This window comes from Siniperca chuatsi, linkage group LG15 (assembly GCF_020085105.1).
Source record: "Siniperca chuatsi isolate FFG_IHB_CAS linkage group LG15, ASM2008510v1, whole genome shotgun sequence".
Taxonomy (NCBI): Eukaryota; Metazoa; Chordata; class Actinopteri; order Centrarchiformes; family Sinipercidae; genus Siniperca; species Siniperca chuatsi.
Window position 1 is genome coordinate 26,434,224 of NC_058056.1, and position 24,045 is coordinate 26,458,268.

A 24,045-nucleotide genomic window follows, 5' to 3' on the forward strand; every position below is an offset into this window, starting at 1 on the left:
AGGACCCCTCTGCTGCAGAATGAACACTTTTACTTTTGGTGCATAAGTATGTTTAGCTGATATTGATTTTGTACTTTTATGTAAGTAAAATGTTCTAATACATATGTTTTACATACAATACAGTATTTTAACATTATTGTATTGTTACTTTTACTTAAGTAAGGGATCTTGATATTTAGGACATGATTGTTGGAAATCAGAAATAAACTTCTGTCTTTAATAATAGCATGTCTCAAACAAAGGCCGGTTCTCTCTTTACTTGAGGTAATTAAAGGCTGCAGCCTATATTGGAAATTTTATGGTACTTAATTCTCAAAAACAAACTTGCACTTTCTGATTGTGAGTCTCATGTGCAGCTGTTATGTTTGCCCCAACAGTGATGGTGTGGTTACAGTGTAATCTTCCCACATTGATACACTCTGATGACATCACACAATAAAAGTTCAATCAGACCTTGAAACAGTAAAGATATCAGCACCATTTGCTGCAGATATATCTCTGATTCTTTTGGACTGCTGGCTCATTTTCTTGCCAAAAATCTTTTATCACTCGCTGTTCCCTTCTACGCTGACCTTCAACTTTGGCCAGACAACGGTTGGCTGTTTCTGGCACTTCTGTTCACCCTTTGTATTCATGGTAAACACGCTCTAATTAGGCTGCCACTTTACCAGCAGTTTGGATTTTCTGATGAACCAGAGTAAACTTGCCATTTGTCAGCAGTAGCCGTAGTTAATGAAACATTAAAGAAATGTTTGTTCTTTCTGGTGTTCAAAGTTCAATAAAATGATGACAGGAAGCCACGTTTGGGGTATAGGCTGTAATTGTTGTTAATTCAGTTTGCAGAAAGTGCCCTTGCTAACACCTGTCTCATAACAGTCTGCAAATCATTCCTCTTATGTGGAGTCGTTTATACTCCGGCGGAGGACGTTAAATAAAAGTGAATGGTACAGAGTTAAAGTGGTAACAGCTTCCTCCGTTTTGGACTCTCCAGCTCTCTGTTCCCTCAAACTTCAGCACTGTCAAGACGGCTTGCAATCGGTCAGTGGCACAAATTTCAGCTAAGTTTAAGTAACAAAGATCCGTACAAATTCACTTTGTCGCTGTGAGCTAATCCACTGATTGTGGCAATTCCATTGAAATGAACTGTTTGTGCCCTTCATTTTTGCAGTTTTAAATAGTGTGAGCGGGCCTTCAGGTTGGCGTCATTCTATCATTTTCCTATTGTCAACAAGCCACGAACAGACCAAAACCAACAATCTATTTGTCTCTCTCAAAACTTTCTGACTCCCCTACCCTGTCTGTTGCTCTCAGCTCCAACCCCATTGGTTCCTACTGAAGACGGAAATCTTTAAATACAGCACATAAATATACAGTATATAGTTTCCTTTTTAAATAAAGGCTCAGTAATTTCCTGAAACAGCTGGTCACTGAAGTGTTTAAAAATGTTACTGAAACAGGAGGAAATAGTGCATTTGTTGTAAGTTTTGGCAGGACAGTGTATGTGGGATTGAGTCAAAATAAACTACCGTGTGTTCATGGTAATGAAGGAACATGTCACCCAGTGCAACAGTGCGGCTCGCTGATGTGTTTTAATAGTTTCTGGACAACAATGGAGCTCTGTGGCTCAGAGGAAGAAGATATATCAGGCTTTGATACACACACAATACTTGTTAGTAGATACATTCACTGTTAGTTTTAGTCTTTTAATGGGATTTGTTGACGAGGAGAAAAATATAGAATAATGAAGTGAGAGTGAGATAACAAGAGTAAATCTATATGAGGACAATAGAAAACAGTCTTCCTCGACTGGTGGGTTGAGTTTAGTGTTTGACCTTTCTTCCCCCACTACCACGGAAACAATCACTATAGGCTTAGGTTAGCCTTGGTGTGTTTTCATAACACAGCCTTATTTTTCTCTGTGGAGTGGTGCCTGTTAGCCTGTGGTAGCCTTTTCTCCTTGGACAGCTCAGGAAAACATCCTGGATGCAAATCCATCCACTTACTCAACGAGTAGCTCAAACGAACCCAGAAAGCAGTCGTTTATTTTTATTTTCCCTCTAACCGACTCTCTTTGTATGCCCTTTGGATCTTCTTTCATTCTTTCTCTGTCACATATTGTTACCATTTTCTTTCACCATCACTATTTCACTTAATTAGCCTTGTTTGTTTACTCTCTCTTTTTAAAAAGCTAGTTTGTATTAAAACATTTTTAGAGAAAAGTTGGCACAATGCGAATGACCTAGTTTGAAGCCATTTGCTTTTGGTGTCTTGAAACCAGAATTTGTTAAGTCTGAGGTGCAAAGATTTGGAAGGTAACAATGCCATAGTTAATGTTTTTGTAGCCAATCAACACTTAGAATACTGTTTTGGGAACAGATGTGAGGAATCTGAGAAAGGGTGGTTCTTCCTTAGTCTCCAGTTCACTGCATAAATTTGCATCACAGTGGTGACGCCTGTGGTCGGATCCAGATCATGTGCTGTTATAATCAAAATAATATCATTAGCAAAACACTTAGGTACACTCACGGTAAGTTTGCTCTTAGTGCCAACTAATAAGCTGCAATGTTATCAAGTGTATGATAACACACCTGCTAACCAGGAAGCTGTAGACAGTAGGTACTGTTGTAAAATGTCATGATGCTCGTGCCAGCACGATAACCTAACCTGGTTCCAGGCCTTTAAATTAATGCTCACATCTCTGATTTTTTTTTTCACCAATTAAAACAATTAAGTGAAATGGTAAATCAGCAATTATCAGGCTAACAATAACAGGAGTTTTGGTACCAAAAAGATACATCACTTTGCAGAGTATGATCATTTTTCTTATGTTTTTTAAATTAATTTTTATTTTATTTCCATTTCTCTTAATACATACAGCATCTGATATCCCAGAACAATCAACAACCTTACAAAACAAACAAAAACAAACGATAACTAAGACAACAAAAAGAAAAATAGTGGTGTGGAGGGAGCATTGGTGTGGTAACATCGAACATTTAACATAGGAGTTAAGGTCACGAACGTCCTCTGGGTAAGTGGTGTTGCAGAACCTGGCGGTCCTGGCCCTGTACTGTCACTGCATAATTTGTAAATCGGGAGGTCCCTAAACACAGAGAGGGTGCTGTTCCGGTGGGTCAGGTTACTTCCGGTGGGTCGGGTTACTTTAACATGCATGCATGCATGCATGCATGCATGTTAAAGTAAATGTTCCTTATTACATTGGAGGAGGAAGTGCAACTCTTATGAATGTATGTATGTATGTGAACATGTTAAAGTAAATGTTCCTTATTACATTGGAGGAGGAAGTGCAACTCTTATGAATGTTAATTATCAGTGGGTATCTGCCTAATTCTGCTCTACATGCATTTCTTGGTGTTTTTCTGTGTACTTGTAAAATGTATCTGCAGAATTCTGCATGTAAAGATTCTGTTGAAAGTGTGTCCCAACGGGTATAGCTATGATGACTGAGTGGACCCCATACTTCACTACCATACAGCGCAATGGGCTGGATGACACTATCAAATATTTTAAGCCAAATTTTAATTGGAATTTGAAAATTCTAAAAATGTTCTCTTAATTGCATTTAGAGCTCTTTGAGCTTTTTCTTTTAGTGCATTCACTGGCATGTTGAAACTCCCTGATGCTGTTATGGTTATACCAAAGTAGGTATAACTCATATTATGTTGATGAAAATCATGACTATTTTCTTCATATTTACTGCCAGGGCCAAGTTCTGACAGCACTTTTCTATGTCTAGCTGTTGCTGCAGTCCTTGTTCAGTAGGAGACAGTAGAACAAGGTCATCAGCATAAAACAGCACAAACACCCACTTGCTTAGTTGTGGGGCTTAGTTATCATATGCCAAAATATTTAGACACCAAAAAGCATTAAACCACTTGCCAGAATACAGTGCTATTACTGCCACCCTGCTGATCTGCCGAAATGACTCTGGCCTGCTAAGGGGCCAACTGATCTTGAAGAAATTCAACTAATTTGATTGTCTTTTTGACATCTCACCTGTTTCCTCCCTGTTGCTGAAGGTATCCTAATTCAAATCGCAGTAACATTACCTCAGGTGACGTACACAAAACTCACACGCTGACCTGACCCCTGTCTCTCACAAAAACAAAATCTGATTTAAAATGCATCTAAAATAGGCAAACAAGGGATTTACGAGTAACTTCAAAGGGAAATTAAAAAATGACAGAACAGGTTAGAACATTAAATATTACACAATGTATTTATAGATTTTGATAGTGACATAGGAGGTGCTGGATCCAATCAAATAGGTGCCGGCCCCACTTGGGGAGGTCCCGGATGCTGTTCCAGCAGAATCTGGCACAAATTATGCCCTGCTTCCTGTCGCATGAAAACTTTTTCAGTTGTCTTAAAAAGAAAAGTCTTTGCTGAGCTTTCTTTAGTAGTGGTAGTGCTGACTACCCACATTAAAGAAGAGGAGGTTGTTGCACCCAGTTTCACCCTCTCTCTTTGTCTCTGTAGGGAGGAGGGACAGTGTGTTGAGGGCATCATGGAGATTTTCGACATGCTGCTGGCAGCCACCTCTCGGTTTCGTGAGCTGAAGCTTCAGAGGGAGGAGTACGTCTGTCTGAAGGCCATGATCCTCCTAAACTCCAGTGAGTTTTACTGATGCAGGCAAACCGCAGCCTTCACTTTATTTTCTGAGACGGATGAGTTGGTTTGCAGCAAGCAACAGATCCATTGATAATGTCTGATTGGTACAGAGTGTGTTTTTGGTTCTTACATAACCCAGATAAGTTTGTCCCTCTGCTTTGTTGTTTTTACTGAAACTATAATCTGGAACTAAGTGGGTCAATGGCACCTGTCACATATCTGATCCACATGGTAAAACAAATCTGACCAGAGCAAAAAGCAGACTAATTATTATGAATATCATTATTTAAGTTAAAGTATTTTTCTTATCTTGCAGCCAAAAAAGTTGAATAATGCTTTCTGATAAATATAAGACTTACTTAAAAATCATGAAGCATAAATCATTGCGATGTCTCCAGTATATTTATCTCTGCTTTTATTTTATTCTTTCTTTTTTGGGCTAGTTTGTCTGTGTCTTAATCTATGAGGTGCAGTAGCAACTCGAGTACATATCTAGAAAACACTACACTATTTCTTTCAAATTTGGTGCAAAGTTCGGCCATAAGCTACAAAGAACTTGTTTGTTTTCGGTGCAGATAATTGACTTCCGGATGGGAGCCGAAACGTCTTGATTCTGAAAACAGTGTCCAGATGACTACGACTGAAACCTTTTCTACGATAGTGCAGATAACATTTTCTCACAAAAGATCTTTGTCAGTACATACCCCTATTGTGGAAAGACAACAGCCAGAAGTGTCTTTTTAGCTGTTACAGGAATAACATTAATTAGCTACAGCTGATGTTTGTCATTTTTAACTGGTAAATCAGAATCAGAAATACTTTATTGATCCCCGTAGGGAAACTCTTTGTTACAGCAGCTCGTCTTTACGTCAGTGCACACAGGAGAAAGTACTAGAAAACGATATGATACACATGAGATGATACACAAGAGATGATCAACAGCGGCTAAAAATGTGAAGCCTGCTGCATAAATCAAATGTTTAGTACATTACATTGCTCCAGCTATTGGAACCCAACCCCACCCATACTGTTTTTAATAACTGGTCACTAAATCCTTGTACTTGTGGCCTATTTGACATAAACTACCTTTTTATTTAATGTATTGTGCGATTGCCACCAAATTTACATGAAACAATCACTGATCTTAGCTGTGGCATTACGGCATCTTGTTAAATTTAAATGACCATGTGGAATTGATACATTGATACAAAGCTTTAATATTCCCAGGATAACATTTTTATTTTAAATAAATCAGCAACAATGTCTACCACATTTACCATGTTTATTTTCAAACAAATCTGAATAAAAACCAACATATTTTTGCTATTGTAAAATAACTAATTTAGAGTTTTGGCAGCCTTAGGGGAGATGTACTCTCTGAGTATTTTCAAGTATTTCATTGATTGAAGTTTATGCAAGTCGTGCATGTAGAACATGACAATAAAAGCCATTTTACAACAATGTTAATAACCTTTTTAAGTATTGTATTCCAGGAGTACACTACACTAGTCTTTGGATGTGATTTCATTAAAAGTGTAGGTGATCCTCCCACAGAAGTCGGATTGGCAGAACTTTCAGCTTGTTTGAAGATTTTGGATGAAAAGTGAAGATGGACTTTATTGCCGCCAGGCTTTTGTTTTTTAACCTTTCATGTGTTCCCAGCGGTCAGAGTGTCCTCTTCCCCACTCACTCAACACCACCAGCAGCCGCTGTACAGGTTTCGTCGAGGTGACCGACCTCTCTGCATGTCCTCCTTTTGTGTGTGTGTTCCTCCCTAACACACACACAAACACAGGGTCCTCTGCCAGACCATGTTCTGTCTGTTGACTCTGCTCTACTGCAGCTGGAATGAACAGAAGAACAAATTGTGAAAGAAGTGAAATCGAGTCTGAAAAGTCAAAGATAACAGGAAGAAATTTTAGGATATATGTATTTGGATATTTGGAACATAGTTGCTCAACTGCTCAGTCTGTTCTCTGTCCTGGTGGGTGCACAGGGTGATCTACCGCTTCTCCTCCCTACTGCCCCTAGTGTTACATCTGGAATGCCCATCATGATGTCACTAGGGGTCTTGGATGAGCCGGATGGCCAGATGTTTACAAGTGGTGGTTACCTTTTCATTGAAGAAATTCAGTTTTTAACTGATTTAAATGATTTTTAAATTGACTTGTATAAATGTCACAACTTGGACTGAAACATGAATTAGGTTGCGGTGCCATATATAATCCTTTTAGTTTTCATTCACGTGCACAATACAGTATAGATGCATTTTACGGACAGGAAATCACCTGAAGCCTGTGTATCAAAAATAATCCAGTGCTTAGTCAAAGAAGGTAGCTGGCAGTTCAACAGTTTTTGCCTGTGGACCAAAGTCACACATGTACCTAATTGCAGTGATTCATAAAAATATTAATACAAATGAAGACTACTCTTTGTATGTCCCCGCTGCCACTGAGACTAAAAGATGACGATATTAGCTGACTGGTCAGTCTGTTGATTCGTCCAATACTTCGGTTGAAAGACAGATATTTCAACAGTTATTGGTCGTGTTGCCATGAAATGTTGTTTGAATATCACTGAAGCCCAGAGAATAATTGCTAATTAATTAGCTGACCTTTCCTCTAGCTCCACTATCAGGCCAAAATTCCTCTTTGACCACCACTTTGGTCCAAGGTATCTCAAAAACTAAGGACTGGATTTTAGTCTTTACGGTCTCCAGAGGATGAAGTTTTGATGACCCCCTGAACACGCCCACAGGCCAAAATGTTGATCTTACCCGCAATATTATATCTCATAATTGAAATGCCAATTGTTAAGAAATTTACCGAGCACATTCATGCTCCCAAGAGGATGACCCTATTTTTTAGTTTGACAAAAGTTGGCATTTTTAACTAATACTGTTAAGTCTCTAAGAATATCTTAATATCAATATTGACCGAATACTTATTATGTAAAAACAGTAAATGTGTCTGCATGTTAAATTGTTGTTGTGCTGTGTGTTGCAGATCTGTGTACGAGCTCCCCTCAGACAGCAGAGGAGCTGGAGAGCAGGAACAAGCTGCTGCGTCTGCTGGACTCGGTGATCGACGCTCTGGTCTGGGCCATTTCTAAACTGGGCCTGTCGACCCAGCAGCAGACTCTGCGCCTCGGACATCTCACCATGCTGCTCTCCCACATCCGCCACGTCAGGTACAGCCAGAGACGGCAGGAAACGGTGAAACCGCAGCAGAATCCAGAGAAGAGAATGGAAAAAACACACATACTCAGAGACATTTACACACTAGCCAACTTTGTCTGTCTTCTTTATTAGTACACGCTCACAAACTTACACTTACATTAAAGCTCATGTGCTCAGGTATGTGTGCACTCACATGAATAAGCACATATCACATCAAGGATGGATCTTTCAAGAAAAGATGTTTGAGATAAATAAATAAAACATCCTTGTTTTAATTGATAGTGATGATAATAATAAAACTTTATTTAAACAGCACTTTTCATACAAGTCAAAGTGCTTTACATTAAGAAAAAAAAGCTGACACTAATACAAACTTGGACATAGCTACAGACAAAAACAAAAAAAGTTAAGTTAAAAAGACAAATAATAATTCATTAAAATTTTATGCATTTTTGGAATTGTTAACCATTGGGTTTTAGAAGCTTTTGTGAGCCCAAAGGGTTAAAGTCCTCAGGCCACGAAGGAGCATACCATCCTGTAAAATATGTGTCCAGTTTTGGGGATTTGAATGCTTTCAGTACATATGAGGTTTTCACCTGATCGCTCTTTTACTTTTTTTAATTTAGTAATGTTATATCGAAAGCCTGATTTGTACAGTTTTATTAACAAGGAAACTAATATGGTTGATAAATTGCCTTAAAAGTTTTTATAATTAAAATTGCGTGGATGTCAAATTCAGTTTAGCCCCCAAAATGCTCTGTGCAAAATTAAATGAATGGGGACTGTTTGTTGACATCAATATCTTAACATGCTGAACGAAGTAGGAGACTCACAAAATAGAGGATAATTTATAGACAATATATAACAATACTAAATGATATTGATGCATATATTGGGACATTCTACTTCTTAAGGAAGTATTTTAGATAGATAAAACCCTCTTTTAAATAGTGTACTGAGAGCTTCTAATAAATGCATGTTTATACTGTATGTTCAGTCTTAGGAACCACCAATGTGGTCTGTAATGTCATCGGTTACTAATGCTAAGTGATGCTACAGAGCAGTCAGCTGGCACACCTGGTATACAGTGTAGCTGTTTCCCAACACCTCCGTCGTCCTGATGATTTGAGAGACTTTATCAATATCAGTGCATGTAATTCACTCTTTCTGCTCTCTCAGCTTCACTGTCATCTTCTCTTTCTCTACAGTAACAAAGGCATGGACCATCTGTCCACCATGAAGAGGAAGAATGTGGTGCTGGTGTACGACCTCCTCCTGGAGATGCTGGACGCCAACACGTCCAGCAGCAGCAGCAGTCAACCATCGTCGTCACCGAGCTCCGACACTTACTCTGACCAGCACCAATACCCCCACCCTCCGTCTCACCTGCAGCCTGGCTCACACCAGACCACCGCTGACCACACCACTGTGCCTCCACATGGGCCTGCTGAAGCCAGCAATGAGTAAGTTACAGTGGTGGAGGAAAAACTAAGATCCTTTAGTTAATTCAAAGTAGTAATACCACCAATTAAGGTTTATTACCGGTAAAGATACTGCGTTCAGAATTTTACTTGATTAAAATGTAAAAGGTATTCAACTATCTTTCATAAAAGTATCAGTGAAGAGGAGTAGAGTTTAGTTTTTTCAGCGTGAGGTAAAAACCTTATATTTGATTTTCATGCTTTCAGATCAGTTGAAGGAGGAAGGAAATAAGGAGAGCTGTGAGGCAGGGAGAAAAGAGGGAACGAAGAGAAGGCAAAAGGAAAGAAGGAAGAAAAAGAAAAGGGAATGTCAGAAGGAATTGCAGGGAAACAAGGACATGTGGAAGGAGAAAAGTAAACCGAGGAGACAAATGAAGAAGAGAAGAAAGGAAAGTTGGAGGGAAATAAGAAAGAAGAGGGAAAAAAAGTAGCAAGAAAATAAATTAGGACAGATGTAAGGAGGGAAAAGAAGGAAGAAAGGAAAGAGAAATGTATCAATACAATGAAGTATGTATAAAGGGAAGAAGATGGAGCGATGAAAGAAAAGAGGAAAGTTGTTTGAGATAAAGTACTTGTACTCATTTACTTCACCTCTGGTAAAAAACTAATAACTTTCCTCACAGTTACAACCACCTGGAGCAGTGGTCACTGGATAAAGGGGATGCAGGTCCATCAGTGGAACCAACAGACTACATCATCCCTGATCAAGTAGTCATGGAAAATGCCTTAGATGGGTGACAGGACTGAGACAAACTGAGACTGAACCGTAATGGCTTTCCATCCCCCAAAGATTGAGAAAAGGACACGAAAAAAGAATTAAAAAAAAAAAAAAAACAGTGCTGTTGTGAGGTAAAGTTTTTTTTTTTTTTTCTCTTGAGATGTTTTTAGTCTTTGAAAAGAAATGTTTTTGATCGAATGTATATTTTGTGTGCGTATATATTTCTTGTGAATGTGCACTACAGTAGGTGTTCATGAGAACATCGCTGAACCTCTGCCACTCAGTTCGAGCTCTTTTTTGATATACAGTATTTGTATCTCTTTTTTCACCTTGGTGTAACATGCAGAACAAACCATCCGCAATGACTTACAGAAAGGTGCATGTGGTCAGCACAGTTAACATCCATTTCCATAAGTGTTGTTAGTCATATAGCTAAAGAAAAAAAGGGCAGTGTTTTCTATCACTGTGTTTTCCTCCTTCACTACTATGGTGTACTTTGGTGTTTTAATCGGTGCCTGTTTATCCAGGATTTTTCTACTCTCTTTGTACAAACTACAAGTGTCAGTGTCAGTGGAGTCAAGAAGCAGCAGTTTGTGGCCTTTTAACAAAATGACTGTTAACCGAAGCTTTCTTCTCTGTTCATCTGGTTAAACAAAGGCTGGATTTACACAGAACGATATGTGGCACAGATATGTTCTTAGTTAACATTGGTACCAGCAGAACTGAGTCAAATTTAACTCCGTACACTTTAGTTGATGACATGATAGCTCTAAAACTGACAGCCTAAGCGCTCATGTAAATATATTAACTTACTAACTGTATATTCCTAACATGCATTACTTGCTAAATGTATACATTCTCCCCTACTAACTTCTCTAAGTAAGCCATATGTTAACAATGTAACAAATATGCCTTACATACAAATGTTAGCATGTTTTACAGAATGAAATTATTTGTCACCAGCAAAACAGAAAAAAAGCAGTCAAATTTAACCCTAATGCTTGTTTACTGTATGTACTGTATACTTAATATATATGCTTAAAGTTAAAAACTAATTAATACTAAACTAAGTCTTGTCAGCCTCAGTTGTACTTTAACAGTAATTGTAACATGCTAATGCCAGCATATTATCAACCTAAACGTAACATGTAAAGATTAGTATATTAGCATGCTAACCACGTTAGCAATGTAACAAGCTAACCTATTAGCATGTTTCTCTGAATTAAATTACCAGCGAAAACGAAAAATGCGTGACTACGCGTATAAATATGCACTATGTATGCATTTTAGCAGAAGTTCATTTTTTACTCCGAAAACGCTAGTGGCCTTTGTTTTGTCACACATTATGTATTCATTTAGTAATGACTGAATTTCTTTTTCCCTTTGCTGTAACGTTACTTCTAGACTAAAGCCAACATACCAACTGTTAGCATATTACCATGCTAACATACTTATATTAGCATATAAACAATGTAACAAGCTAACTTTTCAACGTACTTGACAAGAGCATAAGAAAAAAAAAACAGTACAATTTAACAGAATGCACATTCATGCGTACATTATGCGCAATAAATGTACGCTAAACATGAATAACATGCTAATTGTTTACATGTTGACATACATTAGAAAGTTAGTACTGTAGAAGTCTAGCTACACTCAGTTAAATTACTTGGCGCTGGCACAAGAGAAAAAATTAGTCATGTTTAAATTACTGCACATTATACATTAGATAAATGTATATACTTAAGTTCATGACATGATACCTGTAAAACTAATGATTGAATACTTTTTAGCTATAGCTGTACTAACATGCTAATGTTACGATGTTGATATGCTAACATCAGTGTATACAGTAGCTAAACAAGCTAACCTGCCAAATTTAATAATTAAATGTTAGCTTTTTTTCAAACTGTTGAAATGCAAGTTTGTTTTTCTGCTAAAAAAGCAACAGTGGCCAATTTAAACTGACATCACACCTGGAGTAGGTGTTCACTTAATCATGCTGTACCTTAGTGCAGGTAGTGAATATTGCAAACTTTTTTTTTACAGATATATTGAATTCAAAGTAATTAGGGAGATATACAGTAGAATATTTCTAGTAAACATTACCTTTTTGTCACGCTGATGATCTAGGAATTAAAGCAGATTCTGTTGCTACTCTGTCAGCCTAAACAAAGGGAAACAATTATGAATGCATTTTTATATTTGTTTTGTTTAGGTTCAGGTTTGCTTATTAAAAGTTTTGCTACCCTCAAACATGATGAAATCGTTAGTGCATAAATTAAGCAACATTCTCGCATGAATAACACATGAAGAAAAAGCTGAATATGAGCATCAGTCCAGAACTCACTCGTTTCGTTGTTCTTGGCTTTTCAGGCATGAGGAACTGTTGGCTTGAAGTTTACAAAGCTTTGTTTTGATCTGGCCAAGCAAACCGAAACAGTAAATGCTTCAGAATTTTGGATCAGCTGCCCCAAACGCATCATTTAGGCTCTTTTTTGGATGTCAGTCATGAGCTGTGCCACTTCTCTGCCAATGTAAATTCAGCCTTAGTGCCAGATTATCCTACCACTGCTAATAGACAGATACATGTTCACTATCCTTTCTTTCCGTCTGTGGGTTGTACTTGCATGCACGCACATCTGATGTGGAAAATGTTTCTGTTGGGGGTTTGTGCACAACACACATTCAAATCTCAGAGCTTGTTGAAGTTTTTGCCTGTCAAACCTCTTAGCCAGGCTCTTTCTCGAACCCAGCGATGCAGTAAACATACAGCCGCAAATCATGGCAAACACGGTTTATTGTCAATCAAAAATGACAATCTATACATCCCATAAATAAGAGTTCACAAAATAAATCAAACTTTACACACTTTTTGTTGTTTGTTTTTGTTCTGCTGGCCCTCTGAGCAGAGTGAGGTTGACATTATGTACAAATTAGAAGCAAACATTGAGTTTCAAATCAAATCATACACTCTTTAACATTTAAGATCATCGTACATTTAATGATCTTTGATTGTGCACGTACACAGCTACATTCAATGCCCAAAGGATCACTTACATTCATGTTCTAGTCCAAGTCTGGCTTGTTAGATTTTGACACCAGTCCTTCAACTGCACGACTGAAGAGCGTTCAGGTAAGTCCCACATGTACATTACAGTATAAACAGCAAACTGTATTTTTGAAAATCAGTCTTTGTTTTCACCTGTTTGATGTCTGCAGGGCTTTACTCCATGGGTCCAACTCGGACAGCGTTGGGTAAGTTATGAAGAACATTTAATTATTCTTAAAGGGGTATAGTTATAGTTTAGACTTTTGACATATAATGTAGCCATGTATTTTTTGTTTAACAGTTACATGGCAGTGTGATATGTGTTTGCTGCTGTTACTCTCTTGACACAGGACTCCCTACCAGAGCTAATATTGCTGCATCAATATTAACCGAATCTCAAAAAACTCCCTTTAAAACTTTACTAAGTAAAAAGGTCGCTCATAATACAAACTGCACTGAGAAGTAACTCCCAACGCTGTACGGAACTTTTAGCCTCTTTTAGCTAACGGTTTTGGTTTTACAGCTACACATAGACCAGAATCTCGCAGCACTTAAATCCCAGTGAGCTGTTTCTGGCAAGCAAAATTGACAACAAAAGTGTAGGTACCTGTCTGGCAGAAAAACAGTTATCTACTAGCCAATGAAAAAATGGGAACATCTAGAGCCAGATATATTTCTCAGGAGTTGGAGAGCACAACTCCAGTGGGATGATAATGTTGCTCTGTGTCTGCTGAAGTAAGAAGGTAGTTTTTATTCTAGTAGGTTAGCTATTGTTATGTTAGGGATGTTTTCTGTCAGTGCGTTTACTCTTTCCGCCCCCTAGTGGTCAAGAATCACTGCAGCATTAATCTGTGCCTTTTTGCAAAACTTTTAGGTTCAGCGATCTGCTAAAATATTTGAAATTAACCTACAAAACACTGGCCGTAAAGTTTGCATAATCATAGGAAAATGTAAATTTTGTTGCCAAAACTCTACAAGCCAGTATGACTTTGAAAGCCACAAATATATAATATAAAAGCATTTCAAACTATTGCTCCATGTTAAATTACTTTGATATGTTTCAGTGCCACACTCATACACAGAAACAATTTACCTATTTCTTTCTCAGTAGTTTGCCCTTATATACAAAATTAATCAATAACGCCACTAAAAGTACATTATCTATCTGATAAAGTATGGTAGTTCTGTTGGCTACAGAAAGGCATATCTGCAGATGAGTCACTGCCATCATTTAAAAAAAAAAAAAAAAAGTCATACCGGCACTTCTTAAATACCCCTAAATCAAACAACAAAATAACACCTCTTCTGTACAAAATGTGCTATCAACAAGTGGCTGCCTTCTATGAAAAACAGTAAAAATAGCTGCAGTAGTAGAAAATGGCTGGTGTACTCCTCGATTTCTGGAAGCTTTGGTAATCACTGTCCTTTATCCTTCAAATTAGACCTCACGGACTATAGTGAAAGTACAAAAATGACAATATACTGTAGATATTAAAATAAATCTTGAGACCTTTTTTCTTCTTTGCGCTGTATATTGAAGCTGTTCGGTGGGAAATCTACATATAAAATTGGCAAAACGTCGAAACAAACCAGTGATATGGCTTCTTTTTAACTGTGGAGTTCCACAAACAATAAATACACCAATAAAATGTCAAAAAACACATAAGATGAGGCCTTCAGACATGAAGGGCAGTGCGTATTTTTTGTGGAAGGGAGAAGGTGTCCATTTTGGATTTCAAACTCAGACTAACTGCACCATTGGGCGTCATGGCAGTTTTCATGTGGGCGGAGGGCCATTGGTGTAGCGCAGCATGGGGTAGAAGGAACGGGCAAAGTTGTTGGACAGTGTACAGCTGTAGTCCTCTTCAGACAGAGGCACCAGGCAGGCCAGAACCAGCAGCACGAAGAAGAGCAGGTGTAGGGGGAAGGCAGCTCGTAGAACGCGGTAGAAGAGGGGTCGTTGTGGGGAAGAATCTCTCCTCTCCTCCCTGGATGTGAACAGATGTTATAGATGGTTATGTTGTTGACATTGAAAGCTCTGGAAAAAGCTAGTAATTGGACTTTGAGGCTGGAAGACTATGGTAATGGTCATTTTGAAGTATCAGTGTTTTTATTGGCTCAGTTCACCCAAATTATAAAAAAAACTATTTCATACTCTCTCAATACAGATGCAGTTTTGGAGATTCCGATGGTGCTCACAAAATTAAAGCGTAACATTTAAATGCAATGTCTATTCCCAGAAAGTGTCCCCATCACTCAGGATAATACACAGACCACACTATGTCAACAGTTTTCATAGGGACTATTTCTTTGTTAGAAAGTAGTTCCTATGAACCGGGTTCAGAGTTCTGTAAAAAGAACATAGTTTCTACAAACATTTAAAATGTAATTTTTCAATGTTGTAAGCACCACAACAAAAAAATTCCATTGTATTAGGAGTGGAGGCAGAAACATGGACACACAAAACCAGAACTATCTGCATGGCAAGATAATACTAAAGTTAGAGAATGTTTTTTATAATTTGGGCGAACTGAACCCTTAAACTAATTTACAAAAAAATTTAAGTAGTACACAAAGTACAGTTATAGCTTGTAAAAGTTACCTTCTAGTCTCTGATTGTCCAACTGTAGCTGCCCGTAGACCAGCCTCCTCCTAAAGCAGCAAACAAGTCAGGTGTTAATCACTGTGTCTACCTTCAAAGGCAAGCATGACCAAACACCTACAGCTAAAACAAATGACTTGCGGTGGTTTCATTAAAAATGTCTCCTTTTGTCCAACACTACAGCCTACTGTACAAGACATGTTAACATCATTTAAAGGTGACAATATGACTTTTCCTCTGGCAACAGGCTAAACTTTAAACTTTCCGTGGTGGCACTTTAAACTTCGCTACATTTAAGAGCAAATATCGTAAAATTATTACTTTACAGATTCAGTCTTAACGTATAAAATTATTAAATATGATGCATTGCAACAGATTAAACTACCTAACAGAATTGAACATTTTAAAATCTCGACCAGCTACAACAATAAAATGCTGCTACTTACACTTTGATTGCATCAGTGAAAATAGTTACAATATTTTCTGCATTATGAGTATTTTTTTCAGTGTAGTATTGGTACTTTTACGTACTTAAACGAATAATACAACATTTCTGAAAACTAACAACCTAACGGAATGATTTGTACATTTTAGTTTTATAAAAGTTTGACTTTAACTTTTACTGTTGTCAACATGCAGCTCGTGCAGAGTCTAACCAAAGGTAAATATTCAGGTGTACCTTGTTCAGCAGCAGAGGAGAGCTGAGCGTTCCCAGGCCGATGCTGTCCAGTTCAGAGCTGGTTGAGCAGGTTTCCTGAGACACAGACAGCAAACAGACCATCAGATAGGATTGACCGAACCAGTTCAAAGTAAACCGGCTGAGAGTTCACAGAGCACTTCCCTTTGATAGCATCTCATTCGTGATCTATACACACTGCTACTAGTCAACTCCACTTTATTTATATAGCCCAAAATCACAAGTTTGTCTCGGAGGACTTTACAATTAGCTGACTTGATGTTTCTGTAGGATCCAGTCTATACCGGGCCCAGCGTCCATAAATCTGATATGACAACGAGTGAGCCATCTCGCTTCCTTCTCATCTTTGCTGAGAGTTGCACATGCGCAGGATGTTTACGGATGTAGCGACACCGCCAATCATATCTTTCACAAATCAACGTTTTCTCATGTGAGCTCCGACCAGCTCAGTAGCTTTTCAAAACATCTGGCTGTCGACAGTGACAAGTACTGAAAATATGTCTGTCAACCCTGAAACGTAAATTTGACAATGAAAACCATCAGTTTGACCCTGCCTGGACTGGCAAGTATTTGTTTATTTTACATTATTCATTTGCATTTGTTTTAAATAGGCTGCTGAAAATGTCTGGCCCAACTGAATGCCGCTGGTCTACACAAACCAATGTCCATTTGACTTCTTGATTAGTAATTGATGCGGGCAGGGCGGATTATAAAACATTGTTTATTAAACTGGACTGTGTCTGTGGCAACAAGCACCTAAGGTCTGGTTTTGCTTTTTATCAGATTGATTTTGCTATAGTGCCCCAAATTGTCTTGGTAACGTTTTATTTTATGGGTCTGCAATTTCCGAATAATTTCCTAGACATCTTCTGGAAAAGCTATATAATTTGGTGCTATTTATGATGAAAATAGGAATGTCCTTGCAAAAATGCTCCCATTAAACTGAAGAGAATGTTCATTATTATTGAATTTTGTTTTGAATTGTATGTAAATGTATGTAATTTTACACTTTTGTATATTTAGCTCATTTAAGACAGATTTCTCTTCTCCGTGCACCTTGCCAGTAAGTGAAGTGGTGATTGGAATACCCACTCTACAGCTGACCTGCTGTGCAGTTACACTCACAATTAATTGGGGTACATTTATTGGAAGTGTGCCAGCTGAACACTCTCTTTTCCAGGAAACTATTGAAATTAAATTAGAAATAAAAATAAAGTTTTACCCTCATAGTTGAGTTTAAAAGCTACAATAGCGAGCCAGGAGGAAATTCCAGGATTTGCTGACACTGTTGTGCACAAAGGCAGGTAGTGCAGCATTGTGTTTTATTAAGATGTAAGTACTGTTTTGGTTTTGTTTCTGAAATTGACCCTATGGTCAACTCATTACATTTGTCACTTTCTAATTTTAAAACTTTTTGGCAGGAAAAACAGCCACTCATCGAGTGTACGAAAACATCACAGCAGAGCCCTCGTGTGTTGTCAAAGCAGACTGAGGTAAAAAGTCAAATGGACTTACCAGTCTTCCCTGCAGCGTGTGCAGGTCGGCAGCCACCTGTCGCAGCAGGAGACGCAGTTTGTTGCAGATGACATGGACCTTCTCCTTTGCCTCCACGCTGTCTTCTCTGGTAGCCTCCAAGAGGAGCTGAGAGGAGATCTCCTGCAGTGAGGAGACCTGCCGCTGGCGGCCGCACAGCTCCTCCTGCAGAGTCTGCAGCAGGGGGCGACAGAGAGCGCTGGAGTCAGTACACAGCTGGGACCAAGCAGTGTTTATATACTCACTAACAGTATAACATCCTGGAATGTTTAGCCTAATAAACAAGTTTCAAGTCAGCCTCTTCACAATGATCAGGTGATCATGATGAGGTTTCACATGCCGTCTGCATCAGGCAGATGGTAAAAAAAATAATGACGACAAAGTGTACATGTGCACATTTATGTTAGTTTAAGAACACAGTGCAGAATTAAATGTTCAAGCTAGTGAAGACATAACACTATCTGGAAATTGAAATACTAGAGTATTTTCTCTCATCTCATTTGTTTGGTGTGCGACAGTGTGTACAACAGAGGTTTTTGTTTCTAGAAAGTGAGCCAATCCTGGTGAAAATCTGTGCAGTCTGTGTTCAGATCAGTGTATCCTACAGTTTAGTCTACACTAATGGAATGGAGACATTTTTCTGCCTTATTCCATGAAATGATCATTGTCAAATTATGTGTATATTTACAGTAAATAGAATTCAAGCAACAATTTTAACTAAAATTGCCAGTATTGTTAGTGCCAAAAATGAAGACTACATTTCCCATAAACCACGTCACAGGCCCCAAATTTCCCCTCAGCTCATTGAAACTCTAAAATTCTGTACCATGTTTGGAAAAAGCTTTTGGGCACTATTAAAAAAACAAAACAAAAAAAAAACTTAAATTCTCATGGCTCAGTGATGGATGAAATGATCGGCCGTCTGCTCACCGTCAGCGTGTCTCGGTGCTCCAGCAGGGTGGAGCGTGATGTCGACCGGTCGCTGACATTCACAGCACAGAGTTTGTTCTCGGCCTGAGCGAGCCACAACAGCAGGGAGTGCAGTGTCTCATGAAACTCCTGAAGAAGAACACAGAGGACAGAGGAGATGTTAGTCAGTTCACATATTCTGAACCACACTTTTTAAACTAACCAAACTATTTTAAACTCCTTATTCTATGATGAAAATGTGTTAATGTGAAACTAGAGAATCGGTTAATAGTGCATTATTCTACCGCTCCTGTTTCACAGACAGAAAATGCAGGTTTATCTATGTACAGTGAGTGTCTCCATGTCTAACCTGACACTGCAGGAGTGCAGAGTGCAGCCTCCTCTCCCAGCTCTCCAGGCCGCTGCAGGCCTGTGTCCAGCTGTGATTGGCTGAGCTCAGAGCCTCTTGCAGCTCCCGCAGCTCTGCACTGTCGCCCCGCAGGAAGTGACGGCTGCTCAGGTTGACGGAGATCATCAGACACTTGTAGCTGTTGAAAGTCTTCTGCATCTCCTAGACAACAGAGAGGGACGAGATAAATGTCAGTGTGGGTGTGATTAGACAGTTTCACTGCCCAATTAATATGTTTTCATGTCTTCAGTGTCTGAAGTCCAAACTAAGATCTGAATCAATTTCCACAAATTTCCTTACATACCTCACTTCTGTCCCAGTATTAGATAAATAACAGCTGTCATACAGTCAACTAAAAGACGACCATTATGCAGCTGCTTTTGATTTAGTCATGTTAAGTTCACAGTTAAAATGACTGCAAAAACACATTTGAGACACATTTCTGGCCCTCACTTTCTCAGCTTCACCAGACTGCAGTGACATGGCAGTTCATCTACATTTGTTCACAATATCTTAAGAGTCTCATCAAGTAACATCTAATATTTTTGTTGACCTTTTTAAATAGCATTTAAACTGGAATAAACACCAATTTTGACTCGAAAATGAAAAAAACCCCAACAACTATCACTGTATGGGAGTGTCTGAACAGCAACATCTGAATTTAAGGCTCCCAGGCTGCATTTGATGCTTTTCCAAGTTCATAAATGCCTTCCTTGACTTTTGGTAATCAAATTCAAGGCACTTCCAATGATTTAATTACCGGCAGATACCCTGATCTCACTGTGGTTTCAACCTCTTGCATCAACATACAGAAAACTACACTCAGTGAAAAGATACATAACAGAACATTTCACATCATTTAGACCATTAACTAATAATGTAGTTGAGAGGAAAAATTCTACTCTTACTTGAAATCCATGAAAGCCTTTTAGATACAACACTGTTCATTTTTTTTTCCTTTTCAGATTCTTTTTTGAATCACCAGGATTTATTATTACAGAGTTGTTATAGTTATCTAATGAAAAAGAGTTTTGTAATTGTCTATTTGATGTGAAATACTTATTTCTATGACTGTTTGTGTGTTAGTTGTTCACGCAAAATAATTAAAGACTAAGCCATTTTGTGGTATACATGTAGACTGTGCTTTTACACATATTACTCCACGGTATTTTTGTAAGATAGCCTGATGAAGGTCTTATGCTGTCAGTTGTTTCCGTATGTGTGACTCTGACCTGCTCTCAGAGACGTTGTTGGTGTTTTACCTTTAGTTTTCTGATGTTGACTTCGATGTCTCGGATGCTGGTGAACGGTGCGAGCCGCTGTAGCCTCTCTAGCTCTGGCAGCACTCTGCCCAACCAGGAAGTGACATCACAGAGGTCAGAGTTCAGCTTTTGCCACTGCTCCAGGTCCTGCTTGATGTCTGTCTCGTTGCTGAACTTTTGTACTTGTAGCAGCTCCCAGCGCTCGATCACACCTGCACAGAAACAAGAGTCAGAGTTATGAACCTTGCTGTAAATGAGTTGTGCTGTATTGTTGTATACAGCCTCTATGTTTGTCATCATACCACTTTTTTTGAGTTGGGTCTCACTTTAAACATTAGCAGGGTGACTTGCTTAAATGAATTTATTTCACAGTTAATATCAAACCAGGATGCAGTGTACGTGTGAATGAGCATTAAATGGTATTTCTAAGCTTTTCCTACAATTGATAATGTAACTGTGGGTGTTATTAAAAGGTGCTAAATGCATCAAATAAATCATTACCACTTAAACTAACTTATGAGACGTTTGTGTGAATACTCGCAGAGGAAGACTATAAGCCTCTACATGATTTTGTTACATCGGTGTTGACACAATAAGTCGACAGAAAATGAAATGACAATTGATTAAAAGTCAATTATAAAGCAAAACTTAAAAAACTATTTTCTGGTGCCGGCTTCCCAAATGTGAGGATTTGCTGCTTTTCTCTGTTTTGTATAATTTAAAATTAAATATCTTTGGGTTTTGGACTGTTCGTTGAAAAAACTAAAAGTAATCATCTGAAGACATCTGGAAACTTGTGATGGGCATTTTTCACTATTTTGTGACATAAACTTAATGAATCCCTTAATCAAAAACTTTATTCATTACATCGTCTTTGTGAGAAGACATTATAGGCTTATGGGAAAGTAGTGGGTGGTCTTAATTTTGACATCAAACTATCACGTGGGAGATTCAACCATGTCCTCCTTTGGTCACACAGAACAGTCTACAACATGTTACAGTTATATTACAATCTGTATTTTCTAAAATTTCCATCGGGACCTTGAATGCACCCTTTCCCTGTTCTGCTGTCTGTCGTTTAATTTTCCAGAAATGATGACACCTCTCACTCGGGTGTTTATCTCCGTCAGCGTACCTGTGCTGGTCTGTTTGTCGGCCGTGCTGCTGGTCAGACCCGGATCCTCTAGCTCCTCCTCATCGTTGAGGATCAGCTTTACTCTCTTCACGCTGCTGATGCTGCCGCTGCACTCTGACATCAGCTTAGCCTGAACACACACAGCACAACACACAACTTTAACCTAAAACGCTCCTCTTCAGTGAAAAACAAACGTGCTGCATCGTGCTGGGAACTTAAACATTTCTGAGATGTTGATGTGTGTGTCCTTACGTAGCCCTGCTGGTGAAAGGGAGTACTGGTGCGTGTGGGGGACGAGCTCAGGCCTCGGATGATTTCTCTGGGAACTCGTTTCCTCTCTGGGGAGCCGGGCTGGTGCCAGCTGGGCGGGTCGGTCACTGACTTCACTGAGGAAAGTTTAATAAAAGTCGTGTAAAATTAAGAAAGAAAGAAGAAATGGAGAGAGGGGCAAAACCAAAAAGACAAAAAAGGCCATAAGGTGCATTACTCTTATGATTCACACAAACCATTTGACACATGCATAAGACTAAAGTATCTTTCAAATTCATGCAAAACAGCATAAAAAGGCCAAATGAATTGCAAAAGCAAATAACATCCATTACCACATTGTGCAAGTTTCATGTTTTCACTTGAAAGATTTGATCTTGGTAAACATTATAATAAAGTGAATGAGTTTCAGTGGTGCACCGCCACATCTGTAACTCAGGGTACACACAGTGAGGCAGAGTGCCGACCCGAGGCTGCTTTAACAAACGACTCTGAGCTCTCTGACCTTCACATCTTCAAGAGAGAGTGGAGGTCAAGTGTGTTGGTCCGTCTCTACTTTCTGATTGATTTTGGTCTTTTCGCGGGATTTGCTGACCTTAAGTCAAATATAGAATATCACCAGACTTCTTTTTTAAAAGGAAAAAAGAAGCAGTAGTTTTCAACCTTTTAAGATTAATTACTAATTAATTCAAATACTGATTAATTACTTAATTAAGTACTTTCAATGCCAACCTTGGATTCTTTTAATTTCACTGCAGTCTGGAAATCAACTTGCAAGGACATGAAACTTGTAAATGTCAATTACAGTAAACAATTTATATTGTTGTTGCTTGGTAATGCAGATGGAAGCAGGGACTGTTCTGAACTCTGTTGCTGTATTCAAGGATGCTCTGAGATTCGAATTCACGTCATTGCTTATTGTAATCAGGTCTTGATTTTCCAAAAAAAATACTTTTCAGCAGGCAACTGTTTTTGGACAACTGAGTGTCCTGGAATGCACCACATCGAGGAGAGTTTTCAATAACAGGTTTCTTCCTTGCAGCTGCTGTACTACGTAATGATAACATCAATTCTGAGAGAAAACAAAGCTGGAACATTGTCGACTATAACAGTATCTCACCCAAGTTAGCTTCATGTGTTCTATGTATTAAGATAAAATTAAACCAATAGCTGCCAAGATGGAAGGAAACATACAAAACCACAATTTTTCTAATAAGAATAAATAATTAACTGATGAGAATAGTGAACACCGACGTGCAGTTATTACCTGACAGAGCGCTGAAGAAGGTGGCATCCTCGTCATCCTCATGTGACGACGATCCTCCCACGTCGACAGTGTGGTCCCACTCCAGCGGGATGGAGTCCACGCTGACGGGGGTCTCGCGTCCCGACCTCTCCAGAGGGGGCGCTAGGAGGTGGCACACGGCCTGCCGTCCAGCTGAGACTCCACCTGCTGCTGGAACCTCCTCCTCCTTCTTCCTCGCCTCCGCCCAGGAAGTCCCGTTGGTCAGATCGGGTGAGTCGTCCAGGTCTGTGTCCCGGTCTGACAGTTCCCTCTCCTCCTCCAGAACCTTAAAAACATTGAAGAAGAAGAGAAGAGATGTATGTCTGTCAGCTGTGCGTACATTTAGAAACAATGGAATGGAAGCAAAACGGTACACAAGTGGAATCATGGGTAAACAGATTCCTTAATAACAGACACAAACATCAACTCTATTGTCATCCCTGTAACCATGTTTGATACAACTGTGTTCCTGAAAGACATGCTTTACCCTCCACCTAACTGCAGCTTAAACATGGGATAATGAAATGTTTTCAAGTGAGTTTAATGTCAAACTATTGGTTAAAACACACACACACACACACACGAAGGCAGAGCCCAAAACATCCACGTGTGTTGTGGACTATTGGTAATGATTGAATAAAAAGAAAAATGTTTATTAGTAAACGTGGCCCTATATGTAGTACTGACCGGGCGTCTGTTGACGAGGCGGTGGTGGAACCGAGCCACTCTGCCGAACACCTCCTGGCAGTAGGAGTGCAGCTCCTCCAGCTCGTCCTCGATCAACACGGCGTCCAGAGGAGCGCTCTTCTGGATCAGGTTCTCCCCAAACACGATCAGGGCGTCGATCTTGTTGGTGTTCAGGGTGATTTCCTGCTGGAAGCCCTG

The 24,045-nt window shown here is 39.0% G+C and overlaps 2 protein-coding genes across 5 annotated transcripts in view; one reads left to right on the forward strand and one right to left on the reverse strand.

The window, feature by feature from the left end:
- Positions 1-12,880, forward strand: part of esr2b (estrogen receptor 2b) — a 36,292-nt gene extending 23,412 nt beyond the window's left edge. For all 4 annotated transcript variants that reach the window (XM_044167152.1, XM_044167150.1, XM_044167153.1 and 1 more), the window contains exons 7-10: positions 4,501-4,634; positions 7,638-7,821; positions 9,019-9,273; positions 9,915-12,880. In XM_044167152.1, coding sequence (XP_044023087.1) covers positions 4,501-4,634; positions 7,638-7,821; positions 9,019-9,273; positions 9,915-10,029 — 688 coding nt within the window. In that variant the 3' untranslated portion in view covers positions 10,030-12,880. The remainder of the gene's footprint in view (positions 1-4,500; positions 4,635-7,637; positions 7,822-9,018; positions 9,274-9,914) is intronic.
- syne2b (spectrin repeat containing, nuclear envelope 2b) overlaps positions 12,792-24,045 on the reverse strand; it is a 164,953-nt gene continuing 153,699 nt past the window's right edge. The window contains 11 exon segments of the mRNA XM_044167586.1: positions 12,792-15,049; positions 15,664-15,713; positions 16,343-16,417; positions 17,876-18,067; positions 18,824-18,952; positions 19,173-19,373; positions 20,474-20,685; positions 21,609-21,738; positions 21,861-21,994; positions 23,143-23,446; positions 23,848-24,042. Of these exon segments, the coding sequence (XP_044023521.1) occupies positions 14,839-15,049; positions 15,664-15,713; positions 16,343-16,417; positions 17,876-18,067; positions 18,824-18,952; positions 19,173-19,373; positions 20,474-20,685; positions 21,609-21,738; positions 21,861-21,994; positions 23,143-23,446; positions 23,848-24,042 (1,833 nt within the window). The 3' untranslated portion in view covers positions 12,792-14,838.